This window comes from Leuresthes tenuis, unplaced genomic scaffold, assembly GCF_036924035.1.
Source record: "Leuresthes tenuis unplaced genomic scaffold, fLeuTen1.0.hap1 SCAF_9, whole genome shotgun sequence".
Lineage (NCBI taxonomy): Eukaryota > Metazoa > Chordata > Actinopteri > Atheriniformes > Atherinopsidae > Leuresthes > Leuresthes tenuis.
The window spans coordinates 33,392,699-33,415,242 of record NW_027325363.1 but is presented as its reverse complement, the minus strand read 5'-3'; the positions used below and the strand labels follow the sequence as shown (position 1 = coordinate 33,415,242).

Genomic DNA, 22,544 nt, shown 5'->3' with positions numbered 1-22,544 from the left:
CACTTTGTGCACCTGCACTTTTTGCAGACTCATCAGAATAACATGTTAGACCTGTGTATCTTGTTCAAGCTTGTGAAAAGTGAGACAACATCATGCCTAAAGCTGGATTTGATCCTGCAACTTCAACAACAGGAGAGTAGGGACTGCAGCTACAGTCCTGAAACTGCAGAAACCCTGTATTGGAACAGTGACATTTCATTTGAGAAAATGTGGAATAGCTTAATGGTCCTAGACATTTTAGTAAGTGACAGAGTAGCTAAGAAAGAACATAACTACCAGGGTTATAAACTTAAAATATGAAGATTAGGAAAGCTGAAGAATCAATGAGCTCAGATGACAGCACCATACATTTTTCACTGCAATGAATGAGAGCAAGGCAGGAAATTCAAGCAACCTCATTGCCAAACAAGATGTGATGAAAAAAATACCCATTAATCCCACCACAAATGAAGACACAGGGGAAGAACCAAACACACTTTCAATAACTTTTATTTTTCCCTAATAGATCTGTACAATCAACAAATCAAACTTAAGATGAGCCTAACAAAATTGGATCTGTACATGTTAAATGCTTTTGAGCACAGCTGCTTTACACCCATTTAAATAATCATATTACGACTCATCTAGCTATGCAACACTTGACAGTCTCAGCTCAAGAACACTGAGTGACAGAGAGAGGGGAAGCAAGATGAATCAGAATTAATCATAGCAAAATAATGTTCCCTTTATGTTTTTTCTCTCCAGTGTTATAGAAAAGTACAGTCAGTCTGATATCTTATTTACAGAGAAATGAGAAAATCTCCACTTTGATTCTCAAGGTGTTATGGAGGGATTTCATGGGCATGTCATATTCAATCTGGTTGTCAAAAGAAAAAAGGAACAGGAGCAGGTGTGAAACATAAATGGAGGGATGCAAACATGCCAACAGACATTTATGGCTACTGCTCCAAATCCAGCACCAACATGTGGATACCTTCCTCAACACCTCGTACAACTCTTGTGTACAGTATGTTATACTCTGAAAATGTCTTTGAGTCCTATATATCAGTCACAGGTTTTTCAAGCATAATTCTCCTCTTTTCCTCAATCAGCTGCTCGAAGGCAGACAGAAGCACGGAGCAACGTCCAAATTACACATTCCTGAGGTATATTAATAAATGTTTCTTATCAGCATACTTTCCCAGTGCTTACATCTGTCAAATAGAACTCCTCAAGGCCCATCCACCCCACTGTCCTTTATTAGTCAAAGCTGCCTTATTGCTAGAACAGTGATTTAAACGCCATTGAAGTGACTAATTATTTTGCCTTTTTTTAAGTACAGGGATTCCAGGATATTTTTATCTAAAACTGAAAGCCTTTGCTGGGATACATCAGCCCCTCACACTGAATCAGACATTGCCGAATCATTAGTCATCAAAGGGAAGGTCGGACAAATTATGGCTAGCTATGGTCACAGCAGCATTCAGATGTAGATTTCAGTGTGAAGCTTCAGTCACTGCTGTTGTGGCAAATAGTGGACTTCCCCCACTTTAGTTAAATTTGTTACTCTCATTTCTGCACTGTATACTCAGGTGATCTGCACGACTGTGATCAAAGTTTTTAAACAATCTTTTATCTCACTGAACTCGTCTCACGCCAAGCTTCTGAGATATCTGTCAGACATATGCATCACATAGCAAGCAGCCTGCTTTTCTGTGACGGACAGGCAAACGACTGCCAGATGCAGCTCATGAACCGACTTGGTTTCGTTTGTCTGGGTTCACACTGTCCTCTTCCAAATTTGGAAAATAAACCAGAGTTTTAAAAGAACAGTGTTAAATGGTGATGTTACTAGATGAACATACTGTATAATATGGCTACCTCAGGATCAGTTGCAAGTTTGTCAACAGCTGACCATTTGGACTGGGCCATTTCTCTCAAATTGATTCCATCATTACAGCTCAGACTCACATTAAGTGGCATAAGTATCAAAAGTATGAAATCAACCTTTTGCTGTCCTGTCCTTGCTTCCCTTTTCTTTCACAACACAACAATCTGGCAGTTCGGTATTAATGTGCAACATCGGATTTCAGTTGTCCAGATGTCAAGATGAACAAAGATACTCTGGTTAGAATTCAAGGAATGGTTCAATAATACTAAAAGACATTTTTCACATAGTCTTTTAAAATTTTTTTAGAATCTCTTCAAGTTGTGTTTCCATTTTGTATACTTGTTTGCTGGACAACATGCTCTGCTGCCTTAGAAACTGCAAGATGGAACGGTTTCAGTTCACATTAAGTTCTCCAATCAGGGCTCTGTTGATGCGGTTTGTAATGCCACCATTTCACAAGACCTCACTTGTGAGCTAAACCAGTCAGTTTATTAACTGTATCATGGTGCCACTCAGTCAGACTCAGAGGCCCCAAAATCCCCATCAGCATCTTGGGCTAAGGGCCACATGCAAATAAACATTAAGCCAAAGATAAATTAGTCTGGAATTAAGTCAAATCTTCAAAAAGATGGACTTTAAATCCACATAAGCTCAAGGCCCTGATCTTATCAGCATCAGAAAAGAAGGGCGTATCAGATGGACAAGCTACTACCAACTGAGTTCAAAAGTTAACAATAGTCTTCAGGTTGTGTAGTGTTTTGCCTCGTCGGTCCAAAATATCATGGGTTCCCTCATTGCTTTAAAGCTTTGCAGACCTCTACCTGCACTTATGACAAAGTGTGTTCATCTCAAATAATATCAATTCCAATTTCTTTGGAATCACTAATAAACCAGAGGCCATGCATCAGACGTAATAAGCAATGCAAAATGTCAAAAGAAGCCAACACAGATGTCTAGCAGCTTCATTTCCCTTCAGACTGCTATCAGGTGTTTTAACGGCTTAAAAACCCACTCCAACTCCGTTAAAGTCATTAAGTACTATACAACATTCCCATAATCCAACCATAATCATATCACGGTTCTCGAGAGCAGAAGATTTATGTTGTGCACAAAAACAAAGACAGCTGAGCTTTTAGGACTTTAGCAGACAAAATACGGAGATTTGGAGGAGCTATAACACAGCCTGAGTGGATGAGTACAATTATATCAGCCATTTAGAACAGAACCTGCCGTTAACGATTATATGCTGGCACTGATCAGTTTTCTCAGCTGTGTGCAGCCTTACAGTCAGCAAAATGCAACTTAAACATTGAGATGAAGAAGTCTTGCACAACTGAGTGTCAGTTAAAAAAAAAAAAAAAAAACTAAGAACAAAAATAATTCAGTTCAAGTGCATTTGGTGTGGTACAATACAATTTCAGTCTCTTCTAATGTGTATTACAGAGATGGAAAACAGCAAAGCAAAGGCAAACGGCTCATTCCTCTGTCTTCACTGGATCACAGCCCAGAGAAGTCCATGTGGAGGCCACAGGATGCTTCACATCATCACCTCCTCCACACCACATTCCATCAAAACAATCAGTCTACTTGGAAACGGACCGACCAACAGATGATTACAACCAGTGGTTTGCCAGGTCCTTCCATGTAGCCTGATGATCCACAGTCAGTGTGCAAAGACCAAGAGCAAATATAAAGGTAGAATGGGGGCTAAAAAAATATTTCATGAACCTTTATTTAGTTACAATATAGATTTTTCTTTTAAAAATTACAAGAACCTCTTCCTTTCCTTCTTGATGTACTTTTTGTGGACAAGAAGAGAGGAAGCTCATCTTATTAGAAGTAGTGTTGTATTCCTGTAGATTTTGCCTGAAAACAAGGTTTGATTTCTGTTCAAAAGAATGGTGGAGGGAGATGAGCACAACTGAAAAAGAAAAACAATCTTCTCAGACCATGTGGTGTGCCTGGTAGGGTCAGGATCCCAAAGATGACCTGGGTCCCAGACTGCTGACAAGAGAGTAAGGGGACGGGGTGGGTATTTGGAACTCAAACCACATCATGAGTTCAAAATCCATCCACCCAAACAGCCAGGCCTCTCTCTGCCAGCGCACGGTTCACTGAAACCACCTGCAAGAGGAAGACAAGCATTCAAATGAAGGCTACATCAATACACATTTAGCACATTTAACATTTAGAACATTTAGCAGGATAGCGTATACTTGCTTTGGTTGAAAAGGAATTTATGTGGTTATCTAATGAGAACTGAACAGTTTATTGATTAATGGAAATAAAGCCTGCGTCTCAGGAAAATCAGAGCAAGGTGGACTCTGGCAAAATAAATCCCTCCAACAAAGAGGATGAGGAGGGATGAGAGCAAAGAACTCTAGTAAGAACATCATTACTCTGCAAGAATTTGACCTGCCTGTTGCTGTACCGTTTTAAAATAGCCTATACTGAACTTTTGGTATCAAGTGTACCAATTCCAGGTTTTCCATAAAGTCAGCTAAATATGTTATGTACTGATCTCAAGAACCTACCAATTTGTCAGGCTACTAAAGTAACTCTCACCTGCACCGAGTTGGAATATCCCTTACTTATAAGGCCTTGTGTAACAGAATCTTGACCTAATTGAAGGACACCTACTCTATACCATCTCTCAGACAGTTACTTGAATACCAAATATCATAATTTACACTACAACGAAAACCAGCTAATTTATGTCATTGTGATAATATGTGGGCCTCTAGAATTCCTCTTGTGGTAAACCACTCCCAAGATTACAGAAAAAGTCACTCAAACCTGGTGAATCTATACATCATACCTCATCTCCGACCATGTTCCACAGGTGGACCAGTGGGAGGCCGGTGTTGTTATCATAGTTTGAGACCTTCGTAGAAAGACAAATACAAATAGCCAGTGAGCTAAAAATGATTGCATGACCCTGATGAGGTTCAGTGGAAGAAGGCTTCTGTGCTTACTTGTGCTAGCAAAGCCACACCCCTGGTCATTTCCTCAAATGCTGATGTTGAGTCTGTTGAGAAACGATCCTCCCCTGATAAATGACAAATGATAAATTAAAGCAACACTGCAGAGAAAGTAAACCTGTTATGGGATAGAGATGGGACGGCTCATTATGAGCGAGAGTTACTTTAACCAAGTTGACATTTGCTGGTATACAGAAGTGACTGGTTGAAAAAAAGAAAAGCAAAATCAAACACCATGAGAGGGGAGTTCAGCTGTGTGCTTCATTTCTGCAGTAAAACTGGATTAACCCTTCCAGAAGATGTTTCTGTTTGAACACACCTTTTCGTTTACTGTGAGAGAAATTCTACCCACCTATTGTTTGTTCTTTTTTTCCCCCAGAGTAACACTGCATGTGCACACCACCTGTAATAATTTCCTACTGTTGTGCATAAATGCACATGCTCCCACTGCTTTGGGCTGTTTCAGAACAGGTTGGGCGAGTTTATTGTGGGGAATTTTTAGGGCAATACTTCAGGGCCAATGGCAGCACGAGTGAAGTACAGGCGGTTTTGACTCAGAGCTTTATGATTTAGGCCACAAGCATGTGCTGACTTTAAGATAGCTCTAGCTCCCAGTGGCCCGACTGCATAAATGCAGTTCATGTTACTGTGGTTGGACACAGCGTTGCACAGTTCGTCAATAGATCAGGACTTTGGAAATGACTTCCCTCCTGTGGTGTTCGATCTTTTTCAATCAGTCATTTCAGTGTACAAGCCGTTGTTAACTTGGTTCAAGTAACTGACCCTTTCTCACTTGTGCTGATCAGCTGAATATCTATAAATCAATCAATATTCAATGAGTTCTTTAGTATTTCATTACTGTAAGCATTAGCTCTGTGGCTGGCATGAGTGACAACAGAATTAACTAAACTGATTTGGTAGTGTGTGCTGAGTCAATGAGCTCTTTGCTAGATTATTGTGCTGAAAAAAAAATGGCATGAAAAAGAAATGTAAGTAATGCGCATCATTCAGAGCAGAGGGACTAAAGGGGATTCGACTCCACTGAAATCTGACAAAAATTACAATTGTTAATTGAAGAAGGAAAAAAAAATGTCCTGAGCTTGAAAATTGCACAATCCAAAAAGCCAACTAAATATAACATTGGTTTAGTTGTTAAAGACATTTTATTGTGGTATTACAAATACCAATCCTGAAATTTGACAATTCAAAAATCTAATATCCTCGACAGGAACTGACACCAAGTTGACAAGATCCACTCTGCATAGACCAACTGGTCCAAACACTTAAAAAGGCTAAAGAAAAACGCATGCCAACAGTGCTGTACCTGGAAGTGGAGCAATGTTGTCTAGCAATACCTCAGCACCTTGAAATGGTAGTGTTACAAAATCAGACCTGGAAAATAAAAAGAAATCATCTGTTAGAAATATGGGCGTACACTGTAGCTCATAGAGTGTACAACAGTACACACTCTGTACTGACAGTCTCAAAATTTGATTCTCATCATTTCTTTTTAAATCAGCATCAGAGCTAATAGTTCACAAATGAACTCACGCTTTGAGCCTGAGCAGAGGAAAGTGATGTTACCGTACAACAGGTACATGTAGGTAAACAAGTGTGTGATAGACTTTTCTCAACCACTTCTATTATAAAATTGACACTTCAGGGTCTAAATGTGTCAGAATGCAAGTTCTTCTATTGAATGAAACATTACGTTTACAAATGGCACCACAATGATCTCTTCATCCTTCCCTGCTTGCATCACTAGTCAGACAATGACACATTTCACTAAGAAGGAGTTGATGGAACCTTGACGGAATGAGAATTAGAGCACATGAAGCCCAAGTCTACAGCCAGCAGCTACTTGCCAAACGCAGGAGCCGTACTGACAGAAACCAGAAGTCAGCTTTTTAATAGATCCAGCTCTTGGGTTATGCAACAATGGGCATACACTAGTCAAGAAACCATAGGAAAAGACAATGTCTGGTAAACCTGCAGCACTGAAACAAAGTTTTACAATAAAATAACTCACTTTTCATCTTTTATTCCCATCAGGATGGAACAAAAGTGATACCAGGATTAACCTTCGATGGCAAAATCAAAGTGTGGTTTGTAATGTTAGCTCTGCAGTATACGCTTAATTAGTTTGTTATCATATTTCCAATTTCTGTTAATTAAGCCAAACTAAAAGATGAAGAGACAGAAACTATAGGGAAGCTATGTTTCAGGGCTGTCACTGTGGGTTACCAGTCTGTCTTGTGGGGATGAGTTAAGAAAACTCACAGAAAGTATAAACACAGCAGACTGCAGTTTCACCTGCATTTTCTCATCAGCCAATTGAATGCAGTGGGACACCTAACACTCGCCTGATTTGCCGCAGTGAGTCAATCTTAACTCTGTCGTAGCCTCCATAGTCGACGTATCTAATCTCCACCTCATTCGTGTCTTTATAGAAGGTGATGACCTGAGCTCTCCACCAGGCTCCTTCCACTGCTGGAGCTGCACAGATGACACCAACTGGAAGAAGGCAAACAAGAGAAAAGCCTCTTCATCTCAAAGAACAGGCTGAAACTAGCCCTTTCATCACTGCAAGGGAACAGCTGATGTTAACAATATTATTACATTACAACAGTAAAGTATATTAGTCACACAGGTCAAATTTAATTTTTCATTTAAAGTACAGATTGCAGGCAAGGAACTTAGAGGGAAAAAATATGTACTTTGTGCAGCGATTGCACAAAATAAACCACGAGCTGCTATCGATCTCACACAGTTCTGCCAGCGTCTACATCCCAGCTGGGATTCCATCAAATGTCTAGATACTAGGGCTGCACGATTCTGGAAAAAAGGTGAATCACAATTTTTTTGCTTAGAATTGAGGTCACGATTATTATTATTTATTTTTCATAAAAAAGTTTATTGCACTGATGAGCTTTAACAAAACAAAAAAACATTGCATCCTGGTTCAGTCATTGAGGGAAATGGCCTTTAATAGTTTTGACTGTTGTGATGCAGGTCAGTTTATCCTCTTTCAGGAGCCCAGATGAGAGGGCGTCCTTTAATCCCTGTGCTAGGTTCTCTCCTGTATGGTCTTCAGGGGGGAAAAAAAGCTGTCTGGAAGCTGTCAGGCTTTTGATAGTGAAATCAGGCGCTATAAAAATTAACCGTCATGCTCAAATATGGCTCCATGGTGCGACTGAACCATAAATCAGAAGTAATGGAAAAATTTTCTATTTTCCGCTATTCTGCCTCGACCACTGCCCGCTGCTTGTTGTGCATGTCGGGCAGCGCAACGTCAGAAAAGTAGTTGCGGGAGAGCATAGAGTACCGTTTGTTGAGCGTGTTTATCATCCTCTGAAATCCCTCGTGTTGTAGTGTTTATTGGGGCCGTATCTTTGGCCAGGTGATATGTGATAACTAAGACTGAGTCCTGTTCGGCATTTTCAGAGCTTAATTTAATGCGACTTTCTGCATTTTGAACTTTTAAAATAGCACTGCATGAGTGGCAGCCTCTTGCAGTCTCTGGTCAAATGGCTTCTTTCCTAGCATCTTCTTGAGATTTTCTAATTCACTTTATTCATGAAAACACTTCTGAAAACTTTTTTTTTTTTTTCCCCATTGCTGGTTACTTATTTTGGTACTTTTTGACATCCCTTGTGATGAGTAACCATGCTAAGTTTGACAGTTTACATGTGGAAACAGTTAACTGAGTTTTCCAAAGCTGCACATGCCAGACATATTCAGAAGTCATTTTTTCCAAGTCCAAGTTAAGTCTCAAATTAAGCTTTCTATCATTCAACACATTAATACAATGTGTGATGGGAGTGTGTAACCAAAGACCGAAAAGTGTGACAGAGCGCTGCTGCTGTCTGTGTGAAGGCTTTTTAACCAAACGTGACAACATATGGCACAGTTCCAGCTCAACATTGCCATGGTTAGAGTAGTTGTGATATCAGTGGCTGCACACGTGTGACGCCATGTTGCGCTCAGCCTGCCATCAGCTTTGTCATACATCGGAATTAATGAAATAAAGATCTGAAACAATTATTTCATGAAATGAAGACTGTTTACGAGTCCGAAACCTCGAGTCCAAGTCAAGTCTCAAGTCTTTTGAGAGCAAGTCTGAAGTCAAGTCTCGAGTCCTTGTTTGTGCGACTTAAGTGCGACTCGTGTCCCCATCTCTGGCACATGCTGCCTACTGAACAAGGCTCCTTTGATAATTCTTAATGTTTTTATCGTGGACTTTCTCTTGCTTGTCTAACATGTAAAACTTACCAATGCTGAGGTGTCAGAGCCACTGAGAAAATGTGGTTTTCTAAATCAAAATGGAAATGAATGATTTTCCAACAAAAGTTACCTTCAGCGGGTGAGGGCAGAGTGGGGGTGCCTGGCTGGGAGTAGCACAGGAACATCTGCTGGTCGAGACTTCGCAGAGCATGGTAGGTGGGGTGGGTGTGCTGCTGAACAAAAATGTGACCAGCTGATACAATGTTTACCACAATTACCTCAACTGTTACACCACTGGGGAGCAGGAGCTGAGAAGACAAAGGACATAAGAGAATGTTTAGGTGTAGTGTAAAGTGTTGCCATGGTTCAGTCTGCTTCCCTGAGGAGTCAGTGGCAGTTAAGATAATAGAACTTGTACTTACCCAGGAAGTCATGGGAAGTGATGGCAAGGTGAGTGGCGGTGGTGGAGGTGCATATAGATTGGTCAAGTCCAGGTCTTTAAACTTCTTGCCAATAAGTGATAGGGCTTTATCAACCTGCTGCTGTGCACCTAGAGACAGATCAAAACACAAGTCCCGGGTTTACCAGTTGAGTCTAGATCAACAGGAGAATGAAAGCAAAGTTTAACTCAGGTTTTTCTGAAAGTAACAACATCAATCAGTTTCCTATACAAGACCCTTCGTATTTCAACAAGCTCATACATACTAACCCTCTATGTGACAGATCTGGAACTCCTGTGTATAAGGCAGAGTGGAAATGTAGATCTTTGCACCAGAGTTCTGCTTCAGAAAACTCACATATCTCCCCTGCTTCCCAATCAGCCGCCCTACAAGGTGCTGGTACAGGGAGGCAGGTGGATCAGTCAACATTTAAACATTTTCAAAGCATCCCACACCTGAGACTTTTCTAAGAATAAAATAAAATGGACAGAACAACAGACAGATCTTAAGACTCAAGAATGGTTCTATGCATTCTTTCATCAAATAATGTAAAAAAGAAGATTTTACATTAAACAGCACTTACATCAGGTTTGTGGCGTCATAATTTATCAACAAAAAATATGCCAACATGTCTCAAAAGTAGCCCTTTGTTAACAGCATACATTAGATTTGCATTCTGGTAGTGAAATTTCTTCGAGGTCTTTTGTAGTATAAAGGAGTGCTGAGACCATAGTAAAAGGTCATGTCAGGTGCCAAAGGTCATGACTAACCTTTGGCACCTCAATCTCCCAAATGATGAGTTCTGAGCTTGAGGCGATAGCACTGTTGCTTTGGCTCTCCACAGCACCCATAGTGCACCCGCTGTCAACCGAGTCCATACTGTTCACATCAGAACCTGGACACAGACACATGGTAAACACGATCATTCACACAAACATTCCACCATTTATAAAAGCCTGGCATCAAGTACTGAGAAATAAAATATTTGGTCATAGAAAGAAAATACTTCATTTCTGTTTTATTTCAAAGGGAAAATATCAGAGCAAAGTAGGACTTTACAAGAGAAAAAACAACAAGTTAAACTATTTAGGGAAAAATCTCCTCTTTAAAATCAAACTTTAGTTTGGCATTTCTGTAGGATAAACTGCATTTATTACCAAAGCATTTATCAGCAACGATATCAAAATAAAATGAAATTATGCATGTTGATTCAAGTTATTTGCTTGGCACTTCAGTCACTTTCCAATGAGCTGCACACATATTGTGTCATTTAATTTAACAAATAGTTTGTGACAGGTAGATGACTGAGCAGTCTGGGTATGACAACCAGCACAGTTTTAATATCCTATCGATATCATTGCCACGCTGTCCGCAAAATGCAACTCAGGGGTCATAGTCTGGACTTCTTACAACTGGAAAAACAATATTAAAGATTGCAAAATATGGCAAACAAATCACATTTTTATGTTCCTGGGAGCATATATTAGGGTGTCTGAGGTCACCAGCAAGTGAAAAAACTTCTTTCTCAAATTTATTTTAGTGCCACTTTGTTTTAAATTGCCCCACCTCACGAGCTAATCTGATTTTCATTTCAAATTTACATCACTCATGAAGTTGACTCCCCCCCTCCTCTGCGAAGCCTGATTAATCTGAGCCTTGCCCACTCGCATCCAACCTGGTAGACAAATGAAGTCCTACTTTGCATGGAAATGTTCTGCTGTCAGCTGTACTGAGGAGCATGCATCTTCCATCTGCCAGCAGATTGCAGACATAAGAGCCCAGTGGATAAACTGTATTTAAGAGTTGGTAAAAGACTATGTGCAGCAACCACTTGTCACTGAATTGTTTTAACAACTTTGTCCAGTTCAATGCTGGATTTGCGAAGAAATTAAGCCACAAAGAGGGATCAGTTCCAACTCTCAGAGCCTGAACATCTGACTAGGGAAAGGGAAGTATCTGAGAAATAACTAGTCTTGGTTTGTTTATTTTGTATTTATTCATCTAATGACTTGGGTAATGATGACATACACCTACTTCTAAGGCGTTATTGCTGTTACTTTCTGAAATATGAAGATTATTGTTCCCACATTACTTTAACTGAAGCTTTCTAGTTGAATGGTTCCATTCTGTAACTCAAGACAACCTGCAGCTGTGTTTAAGGTGTTTTTCCAACACAACACCGGCCCTTTCCTCACTCTCGCTGCTACATTGAATGCCGTGCACTGACCTCGGTGTGTTAACATTACATTGGCATGCTTCTGATAAAGATGTAGGTCTCCAAGAACAATTGTTTAATGAGGTTAGTATATACTAAATGTTTAAAGACAGTAATTAACGGTATGCATGCATTACTACGAGTTACGCTGTGTACATCTCCGGCTTGGTCCGTTACTGTTGATGAGAAAGCATTGTTTGCTGGCATCTGCTGCTAACTTACAGCTAACTGCTAACCCATTTCCCTCTGGGATCAATACAGTGACTATTTACAGAATAATCAATATAGAGCCAGAGTGTTTTTGGTACGACTTAAAGAATATCTTGATTATTTTTGTGTTTACTGCATTAAATTTCTTATGGGATGCCCAGGTTTTTATAACTTTATATGTAATGTACGTAAACATATATGATATAAACTCGTGTAAGCTACAGCCAGCATGACAGTGTGTCCTTAGCCAACGAATGAACATACATAAACTAACATTTCATCTCGTGCATTTCTTGCTGTGAGAGCATCTCCAGCTACAGTGGAAAAAGTCCATACCAAATCGTGCACACATTATTCTAAAGGTCGCCAGCTAGTGTGCATTAAAGCAGCCTATTTCTGTTTCTGATAGCAGGAAAAAAATCATTACAGCCCAAATGCTGTTTTTTTCTTTCTTTCCCCAAACAGAAAATTAAGAAAAGATGCATTTAAGATCCAAGATTTAAAAGTATCTCAATTTTCACAGCATCTTTTATCACTTTATATATCTATATTAGACACCGATGTTAACCATATTAAGTCACCACAGACATATCAACTAAATTCTACTAAAAACAGCCGTTTATGGTGGCCGAAGGAGGTTAACATCCAAACTTCAGTTTAAAAACACAAAGTTGGCTATTTAACAAGTTGTGTCTTAAAGGAGGAAGGGAATTCGACATGCAAGATTCACTTGTGAAGAGCGGCTGTATGCAGTACTTATATACAGGTAAAATGATCATTTTCCCTGTACGGGAGCAGAACTGAGCATGAACATTTGTGACCAGCTACAACTATCTGTAGCCAGACTATCTAGCTGCAGTTAAATAAATAGCTGAATATCCTTGCTACTGAGGAAGATAATTAGTTACTTACCTAACATTATACGAGGCAGGAGAATTTCAGAGACATACGGATTTCCTGCTGAATGAAAACTTTTACTTTAGTACTATAGTCAAATTCAGCTTGTATCCCTTTTATATTGTAGTTTAGGTGATCAAACATCTGATCAAAAAGTTTGGCCTCCTGGCTCTCTAGAGTTTTCAGCACCTTTGGATTTTGTAAAGATGATGCAGGAATGTGTGTTGGTGTAAAGTTAACACATGAGCCAACACACTTCCTTTCTCTCTCCCCTTACCATACCCCTCACCATGAAATCATAACATGACATGTGTAGATAGTGACCCTGTCTCCAAAAAACTCCAGGTTGAACTACAGGTTTGGCCTCACTTACGTGGAAGCATTCATTTTCATTTAATTTAGAGGTGTTCTTTCTAAGCTCATGCTATTATGTTTTGATTTTTTTAAGGGATTGCATTTATTTGAAATGCATTTAGAGGAATTCTATATAACTATCAATATAATAATTTTCTTAATCTTACTTAACATAATGTTCCAAATATTCTACATGTTGAAAAACAATTTTTTTTTTTTAAATCCAACTACGTCAAAATATTTTAGACTTTTTGTTGAAATACCACCATACTGTGATAGTTTGTGGTTATCAAATGCCACAATGTCATACAGGTCCAACTGAATCTGAGCTATTTGTAACGGACAGAGGCAAGCATGTGTTAGAGAGTAGCCTGCAGGTTGTTTAAGAACCGACATTTAGAAAATCTGTGGTAGATTTTCCTCCACAGATTTTTGGTGACATATGTGGCCAGACTGATAACAATCAAGAAACCCCAGAAATGTGTTTTTTCTATCATTGGAAAGTTAAGTGATAAAATTCTGGAGCTGAATGTCCAGACCCTCTGATAACCTACCTAGTTCAATTGTTCATGTTATGCATATAAGACGTTAACCTTCGACCGATATATTACCAAACTTTTGAAAGTCACAAGTACAGTTATGCTATGCCCAGAAAAATCTTAGACTAACAGTCAGAGCAAACAGATTTATGCCTCACCTCCAGACTGGTCTGTGTCCATTTCACAAGTTCCATGAGCTCCATTCCTCAGGCCAATCCCATTAAGTCTCTTTATCTCACACACAGCATCCACTGAGTTTTCTTCAGCTGCTTCTGAGATGGTCTCAATTAGTGACTGAGGCTGTGTGGCCTCCTTCGCTGACAAGTCTGTAACCTGGATAACATCCATTTGGTTTTCAAACGTGCTGCTCTGTAAGTCCTCGTTGCTGATGCCATCTTCAGAGTGGCAGGTGCTGCAGGCTGAATCCTCAGCCAGTGTTGCCACCTCGTCACCTTTAAGTTTAATGTTTAACATTGGAGTTGCTTGATCTGTTGGTGTTGGCCAGGTGTCATTCTGTGCATCCTTTGTATGATGAACCCCATCACTGGCCTTAGCAGTTTCCACAACTGGAGCCAAGGGGCAACCATTTGGCACTCCTTGCACCTCCTTCTCGGTTGCTTCTCTACCCTCAATGCCTCCTTTAGAGGGAAGTGTCAGATGACAGTGCTGTTGTATTACTGTGACTTGCTCCTCTTGTGAGCACAGCTTGCTGCTGGCCATTGGTGTGTTGCTACTAGAGTTTAGCTGGCTGTTGTCTGTGACCTTGCAGCTGGTGACACCAAGGACTTCCTGGGTGGCTGCCGAGATGACCTCAGTTATGAGTCCAGCTGCCAGAAGCTCCAGGTCCTGCTCCTCATTAGTGCTCTTCTTTAAGTGAGTGTCCTCTGGGGTCAGTAATGTGGAGGTGGAAACCTGGACTGTGGAGATGAGGGTGGGGTGAGTAGGTGTACTAGTTAGAATGTGTTGGTGTAAATCTTGAGCCAAAGGAGGAGTCTCCAGAGAATCAGCCTCTGATGGGATGACCCTCTGCGATTTGGGTGGGGTAAGTACACAAAGCCTCTCATTTTGTGTACCAACAGTGCTGTGATGCATTGCAACTTCACCCTCTGGCTCTGGTCTCTTTGTATCAGAAAGGTGTACTTTTGTGGGAGAGCAACTTGTGATGTCCTCCTCTACAGAGGCTTCTGGAGCAGCTGTTGAATCTTTTAGTTTTTTCTCCAGATCTCTTACTCCGACAGGTGATGAGTCTCTTTCTGGGGCTTTGTGGTCTTTCAATGATCCCTTTGAGATATCTTGGTCATCAAGTAACAGTAGAGTAGAGTATGATGGTTTATTCACTTCCTCTTGTCTTAATCTGCCATGGTGAGGGGCAGCTTCTTCACAACTTTGTTCCAGTGAAGGTGCTGGTTCATTGTCCAGGCTATGGATTTGAGAAATAATTTCATGTTCTGTTCTCTGGCTAGTGACCTGTGGAGGTCTATGGATGGGGCTGTCTGGTTCATGTGGGGGTGTGCCTTTCTCAACCAAACCGTTGCTGCCCTCTGTTTGAGATGTTTTGAGGCTCACAGCAGTCGGAGGGCCCTCTGAGCTGTCATGGCTTATGAGCCTTTCTTTCTTCCGTGATGTGTACCACCACCACCCAATCAACACGAGAACTCCAGGCAGTGTGTAGGGCACAACAGAGCGAAACCTCAACGGCATTTCTTCAAGACACCAGCAGCCACGCCTGAAATTTACAAAGACACAGATGTAGATTTGTGTTAGCTGGCAGACAACACTGAATAGAATTTAAAGCCAGTATCAGAAGCCTGACCTGGCACTTGGTACTGAACGCTGATGATGCTCTCAAGGGTAGGATATGTAAATGATAACTGCGATGGTTCCACCAACAAAAGACTGATTACAGCGAGTCAGAGAGTATAAATATCACGAAAACTAAGTAATCTTGTCTGCTGTCTTAGAAAGAAAATCTGCTTCTTCGACACAAATAAAACACTCCACAAAACCATTTTACTTGGCCATAAGACATCACTGAGGGATGATTTTCACTTAATTTTAAAATCTAGAGGAAAAACAAACATTTAAAATCAGACATTTCTTGTTGCCCTCTCCACGAACCAGCTTCACAGGTTAACTGAATTTGTGTCTTGAGCATTACATTAAAACAGCTAAAATATCACATTTATTTATCATAATATCTTTTGTATTCATCCAAGTTCCTTTATGGTACATTCAGACATCAAAGGACTGGAAGTAGGCCGACAAAAAGTTGTTTCAAAAGATTTGTGGGTGCTAGATGTTTGGTTCTTCCAATAGACTTCACTGTCTATTACTGAATGGAAATATGTTGATTCAAAAGAAAGAAAGAAACATGAACAATGTAGCTATGCTGGGTAACAATGTATTCAATCTTATGATAATTTAAATGATGAAAAATGGTTCCGTGCAAGTTACTTTGTGGCTGTGCTGTGAGCAAAAATCAAGCTTTAAATTTAAATTTAGCATGAGGAGAGTGATTAAAACATACCACAACTTATGTGAAGAACAAAGAAACTCAATGAAAAAAGTCAAAGTAAAACCTGGAAGGAATCTTTCCGTGGTTAGATTCTGCATACATTTCTTCCTCAATGTGGATATTACAATAACCACAGGAAGACATGCTGTCATTGATTCTGTTCAATGTCCACCTCCGGCAGAAGGAAACATGAAATGGTGGCGCACAACACATTAACCTTGAACAAGGGTAGAGTAGAAGTTGGAAGCAGGGCTCACGGCTCAGCTTGCTGTTCATTGGTGCTTCTCTTGACCTCAAAGTCCGCGTTCACACCGTGACATTGGTGTTTCACATAAGAGGGGCTGGGCTCCATTTACACGTTACACAGTTGACAACGTGCAGAGCTCCGGCGATCTAAAGACCGAGCTCAGCGGAGGGTGAGCCGCCGTGTTTCCCTGCCGCTGTCCGAACTGCACCAACAGCCACTTTATCTTGGCCGCTAATTTGCGTTCTTATTCTATTCCGCCGCATCGACTGAACAGTACATGTACACACAACGACACATTTGTATAGTCTCCCCGTTTCAGTGAATAATCCAAGATCACTATCCAGTTTCAGACAAGTCACAGCCACTCATGATACACGGAAACTACACTGCTACAAGCTACTTTTAATTCATGTGCCAGCTACAGTCACACGCGTGTTCTCAAATACAGCTGTCAGAGAAAGTAGGCCCACGAATAAACTCAACTTTCAATAACACGACGAAAAGTTGGCACATAACTCTCCGTTTTATCTACCCCAGACCAGAGATAATATTAACTTCCAGAAGCCGAATTAGCTGCTATCAGACTTCAAGGCTAGCTAGGTGCTCATAATACCCACAATGGGACGGCCCGGCTCCAAATAATCCTGCTAGCGCTGTCTCGTGCCTGGACTATCTCATTACTAGCCAGACATAAAAATGTCATGAGCGATCATTCACACAATCGCCACACACAAGAGCCGATGTAATCATTAAGTTAGCGAGCAGAAATACCACGATGAGGGTGAGCATTTTGACTAGTTGGTTGTGTGTGTGTTCTAAATAACTTGCACCAAGATGAAGATGCTGTTGCAAAACTGAACACATCATCGCCAGAGGACACATTTGGATAATAGATTGAGTCAACAAGGGAAATGAGCACGAGTACGTACCGCTTGGCCTCTATTGCCTCGTACCCAATTTATCCGAATGCACGACACATCCAAAAGAAATATCTTGACGTGTAAGAAAGTGTACAGCCTAAGCCAACGACATAGAAAAGCATCAAGACAAATATTTTGTAATAAGTATTATATGCTTAGTTTATGTCGTGTAGTCCCAGACGTGGTTATGACTTAACGCCAACTCTGCTGGAAATACAACATGGTTAGTCAGGAGGCCTTTCTTGCAGGATCCACAGTGTGGAGTTAGCTTGCTGGCCCAACACAGCTGCTCAAACACAACCATATTAATGAAGAATAATACCATTTTGATCAAACGACAGCTCGCTATTCCCTCCGCTAATAACCAGTATGGTAGGTTACATAATGGTAACTTTAGAATTTTTACTTCACTGGACATCGGGTTAGACCCTAACATTTCGGCAATGGATCAACCAGCTTCAAACAAGTGAATACATGGGGAGCACGTGTGTGTCTGACGCAGGGTTAAAGGACGTTTTCTGCTCCTGGTCCCATATGGGCCTCAGACCTTCACGCTAGCTTGCTAGCCGGCCAAGCGAACATGACAACAGACTGCATTCAGCTGCTGACGGCTACCAGACATTTGGTATTATTACAAGATATTAATGCTGTCCACATTTTGCCAAGTTGTTAGTATATGTACAGGCCACAGAAGAAAGAGAGCATCTGCAGTAACTAAAGTTACACAACAGGGACAAAGGCTAGCTGCTCTTCTGACTACAAGCAAAATGTGTAGGCTAGTTGTTCAATGACATGAGATCGCTGCACTCAGTAAGCGGCACGCTACTCTACGGACAGCTTGCAAAGATGCGTGAAAACGCCAATGAATGGTTATTTTCACAATATGTTAGTGCTGCATCGTTATGATTGGATTTCAAACAAGTCAAGCTGTATGTACAGAAAGCACAAAGCTACAGGCTAACACCATCCCAGTAGTACTTTAATGCATGCTCTCCTCTTTACTCACAGTATTTCAAGTTCTTCAATGCCGCCACGATGAGAGCTATACTGATAGTAGATGATTTCCTAATGTATCAATATACAGAGTCAAGCTCTCCCCCCACGTGTTGACCGACCAGGACCACTATTAAAAAAAAAAAAAAAAAAAAAAAAAAAAAACATAGACTAACAGCTGGTTAAATCTCGCGATATTCACGCATACACTCTCGTGACAAGCGAGAACGCAGTGCAGGCACTTGCTCCTGTCTTGAATCTTTTACAGTTAATCTGATACGACTTTCCATGTTGATCCCATGATTTATGAAAGAACCTGGTCTCCTCAGAAGCGAAAGCAAACGATCACTCAGCCTTAAATATGAAACACGCCTCAACTCTTTCACACAGACAACCACACAGCCTTATAAAAATACTTTTATACTTTTTCAATCACTTTTTACATCTCTCTGCAGACAACTATAATCTCTGTTCAACTTCATATGTCAATCATTAGCTCTTATGCAAAAAGACAGGGAACTCATTAATGATCGACATATAATATCGAAACAGTATATAAAAATGCTGTATATGTGAGATTAAACTTAACTCTTCATATTTTCAAATATCTTTCAAGGCAAATGTAGGCAAGTTAGGAAAATTGTGCAAGTATGTACTGCACATACATTGTTGCAATGACTGCAAACAACAGCATTTGCTGTTTGATTTTCAATATACTTCTTTGGAAAACATGATACAGCTAATGTAACTAAGCTTTTTTCGATAGCATAACATTGATACAGTTTTTATTCATTTGACCTAAAACTAATTTGTTTTAACAAAATGTGTTTGATTTGAAGAGCAAAGATCATTTAATAGCATTGTGAAAGTTCACTAAATTCATAATTTAAACATTTTTTTAAAGAAAAACAAAACCTGCATATTAACAGAAAGACTTAAATCTGCCTTAGCAACCCTGCTTCTGAGAAAGTTTAGACGGGATGCAATGTAAAGTCTCAACAAAATGATGGCATCTTTTTGCAAATCTTTTGAACTCTATGTTGTTCATTATAGCACAAAATAAACATTTTGAATGTTGAAACTAAGGCTCTATTTTTTTATTTCAATATTAGCTACTTATTTTGAATGTGATACAAGCAACAGCTGTTGAAAAAATTAGGACAATTGTTTCAACTCTTATCTTAAGAACATTGAAAGCATTTGACAGCTGCTTCAGTTTTTTTTTTAAGTCGAATCTATATGTTGTCTAAGTTTCAGATTAAATGGATCTCTTCAAAAGATTGTTCATTTCTGCACAAGCCTGCTAATGAAGCATTGATTGGAATCAGGTGTGTTGAAGCAGGGAAACATCGAAAACCTGCAGGGCAGCGGCCCTTGAGGACCGGATGTGGATATCCCTGTCCTAAGGATTTCATGGAGTGAGCCACAGTAAGGGGCCAGCCTTTAAGCCTACTACCAATGTTTGGTACACCCCTGTGGAAGAGCTAGACACCAGGGAACCACCATGGAGAGAAATAAAAACCTTAGTCATCAATCATAGGACCAAATACTATACCTTATAGGATATCCAATTGCAATTGCAGATGTGACTCTGCAGGCTTTGGAAATTTGTGCGGTGTGTAGACAAAAATTATCATCCTTCAAAAGCTAAGGACTGCTTTAAACAGCAAGAGATGGACTCCACAGGGATGTGCAAACTCCAGACTATTTCCTCTCTGGGTAGCAAAAGGAAGATCTCTGTGTTCTGGCCAAGAGTCTGACTGGATAAATGGTGAAAAGCAAGCATGTGGCTCCAGAGGAGGAAGAATCCCAGGTTGTTGTTGGTGCTTGGAACATACAGGACCCCTTAACCAGCTGATCCGAGAGATCAAGGAGTGCAAAGACAGATACATGCCTTTCCCACAGAAAAGAAAAATGGTTGGCCTACCTGGGGTCGAAAAGCTCAATAAATCACGTACGGGTGTCGCACAATCGTCAAATGTAGAATTAAATTAAAAAAACAAACAAACTAAAATAAAATTATTTTTAATTAAATACTTATATATTCTTCCAAAGCCTCAGTGGTTGTCCGTGTACTAGACCAATGTATGTGGATCAATGAAATGAAATGATCAGTGATAAGTTGGTACTGGTAACAGAACGGGCAGTGGTAGAAGGTGACCACTCATTTGATCTGGGCAGGAATTTATGAATCTAACACAGTTTCCTATTTCATCATGTATTATCTCTGTTGTGTATTAGTTTAGAGAGGCTAACAACTAGCCTCTTAAACTGATGACTCACATAAGTATGACAGCCGTGGTAAGAATCGAGAGACAAGTCAACAGATACCTCTTCAAGTGGCTCAGGATTCCACCAAGCTATATTGCAGTAGGACAATACACTACAGGGTTTCCCACAAATTATTAATATTATTTTTTCTGATTTGAGCATCTTGATGCTAACTTTGCAACAGAAAGTGCTTCCCTTTTATGTTCAATCCTGCTGCCAGATATAGTAACACAGACTTTCTCCAGCTGTCTCTCTGTACCACACATGAAGCTTATACATAAATAAAATTAAATCCCTTGAGAGAGGGGGAAAAAAATCAAGCAATTCTGTCTATAGCCTTTATTATAATCTAAAAAGTACAAAAAGGTGCATTGCAAAGTACCAACAAAACCCATTCATAGAAAGATCTGAGACACGGACAACAACACAAGATCATGCATTCTGTGCAACGTTAGAAGGAATGTTGAAGTTAAAGCACATTATTGGTAACCTATGCATGAGGAGGCAAGGACTTAGAAACTCAGCTTTGGAAAAATGGAAAAAAGTATCAGTTCCATACAGTTCATCAGGGAAAGGGGGGACCTACCCTCCTCCAAGAAGACAAAAAATAGTCTCCTACTGTAAGCACAGGCATTGGAAAGGAGAGTGGCTTTGGAAAACAAACTTAATTTTCCCCAGGGAGCTTAACAAGTACACATGATGTTAAAATCATTCTGCTCTGGATATGTGTTGCATGTGACAAATCATCATTTCAATAATGCTTTTGGTTCCAGTTAGGACTAATCAATCTCATAAACAAGACTTAACAAGCTTGTTTTAAATGAATTGTTGAGGAAATATATTGTAGTCAGATGTTTTTGGTCATTAAAAGAGGGTTTAAGTTAGCTAAAAACACAAGCTAAGACAGCAAAGGTTACTTGTGTACTGCAGAGTAAACAAGGTAAACTGCTAATAGTCTTTATCTTATCACTATTTGGCTTTTATGCTGATGTAGTATAGCAGTTAACAACCACTTACTTACTTACATTACTTTATGCCAGTTTAAGTTATGGATAGGTAATGTTATCTAATTTAAAAAATTCAGTTTCAGACCATGTTACACATTCTGGTTGATAAAATATAGTGATAAAGAGAAGTGGTGTAAAAATCTACAAATCCAATATTGGTACTGAGACACTCAAATTTCATCACAGTTAGGGATGCTGAGAAAAAAAATCTATATAATGAAATCATAATAAATTCTGTGCACCATAAACACATTTCTTAAAATTCATACACCAGGTTGAGAGCATTTTCCCTGCAAGAGGCAGAAAACTTGAATATCAACAAGCTTTAGATGAAAACAAAAACAGAACGACACTACCATATTCAGCCATGTACAATTTTTGTGAATGATTCATCAGAATAATAGTTAATGTTAACTAAACCACAGCAAAACATATGGAAAGCAACTGAAATTCAGACTTCATAAACTCATGCTTCACATCTTTTGTCAAATTGGTTTTCTGGTTTTATTACTGTTCCATTGACATATAACGCTTAAACTGTCTCAAGCGGAGGTTCATCCACAACCCAACCTATTCTCATAAAAGGATTCATATGGAAACGTATGAAAAGATATGTACATATTTTCGTGCATTATCCTACGAATATCCAATGACATGAGCTACCAGTGCACATGCGCAATTCCCCGCAGTGAAAAATGGCTTCCATTTGTTTCAGCTATTGAACACGCCCCTTTCCGACGGCGAAACAGAGTGGCAGGAATCATGTCTAAATTAGCATATTTTTATGTTTTCATAATATAGCTTTTCTCACGACATAAACGTACACGTTAGGTGTAACTTGTACTGTTGGTATACTGAAGA

General features: G+C 39.8%; 1 protein-coding gene across 1 annotated transcript; it reads right to left on the bottom strand.

Annotated features, from left to right (window-relative positions):
- Positions 1 to 473: 473 nt before the first annotated feature.
- Positions 474 to 18,544, bottom strand: akap1b (A kinase (PRKA) anchor protein 1b). The gene is made up of 11 exons (XM_072393139.1): positions 18,419 to 18,544; positions 13,889 to 15,456; positions 10,286 to 10,410; positions 9,785 to 9,911; positions 9,498 to 9,625; positions 9,206 to 9,383; positions 7,215 to 7,365; positions 6,176 to 6,243; positions 4,846 to 4,919; positions 4,689 to 4,754; positions 474 to 3,994 (listed from the first exon to the last, which is right to left on the bottom strand). The coding sequence occupies exons 2-11, from the start codon at positions 15,429 to 15,431 to the stop codon at positions 3,932 to 3,934; spliced, it is 2,523 nt and encodes an 840-aa protein (XP_072249240.1). The 5' UTR covers positions 15,432 to 15,456; positions 18,419 to 18,544; the 3' UTR covers positions 474 to 3,931.
- Between the last annotated feature and the right edge of the window lie 4,000 nt (positions 18,545 to 22,544).

Coding starts and splice junctions, on each gene's coding strand:
- akap1b (XM_072393139.1), bottom strand. CDS start 15,431: ATGCCGTTGAGGTTTCGCTCTGTTGTGCCCTACACACTGCCTGGAGTT. Junction 9,626..9,784: donor CCAGATCTGTCACATAGAGG/GTTAGTATGTAT, acceptor ATCTGTCTCTAG/GTGCACAGCAGCAGGTTGAT. Junction 6,244..7,214: donor GACTCACTGCGGCAAATCAG/GCGAGTGTTAGG, acceptor TTTATTTTCCAG/GTCTGATTTTGTAACACTAC.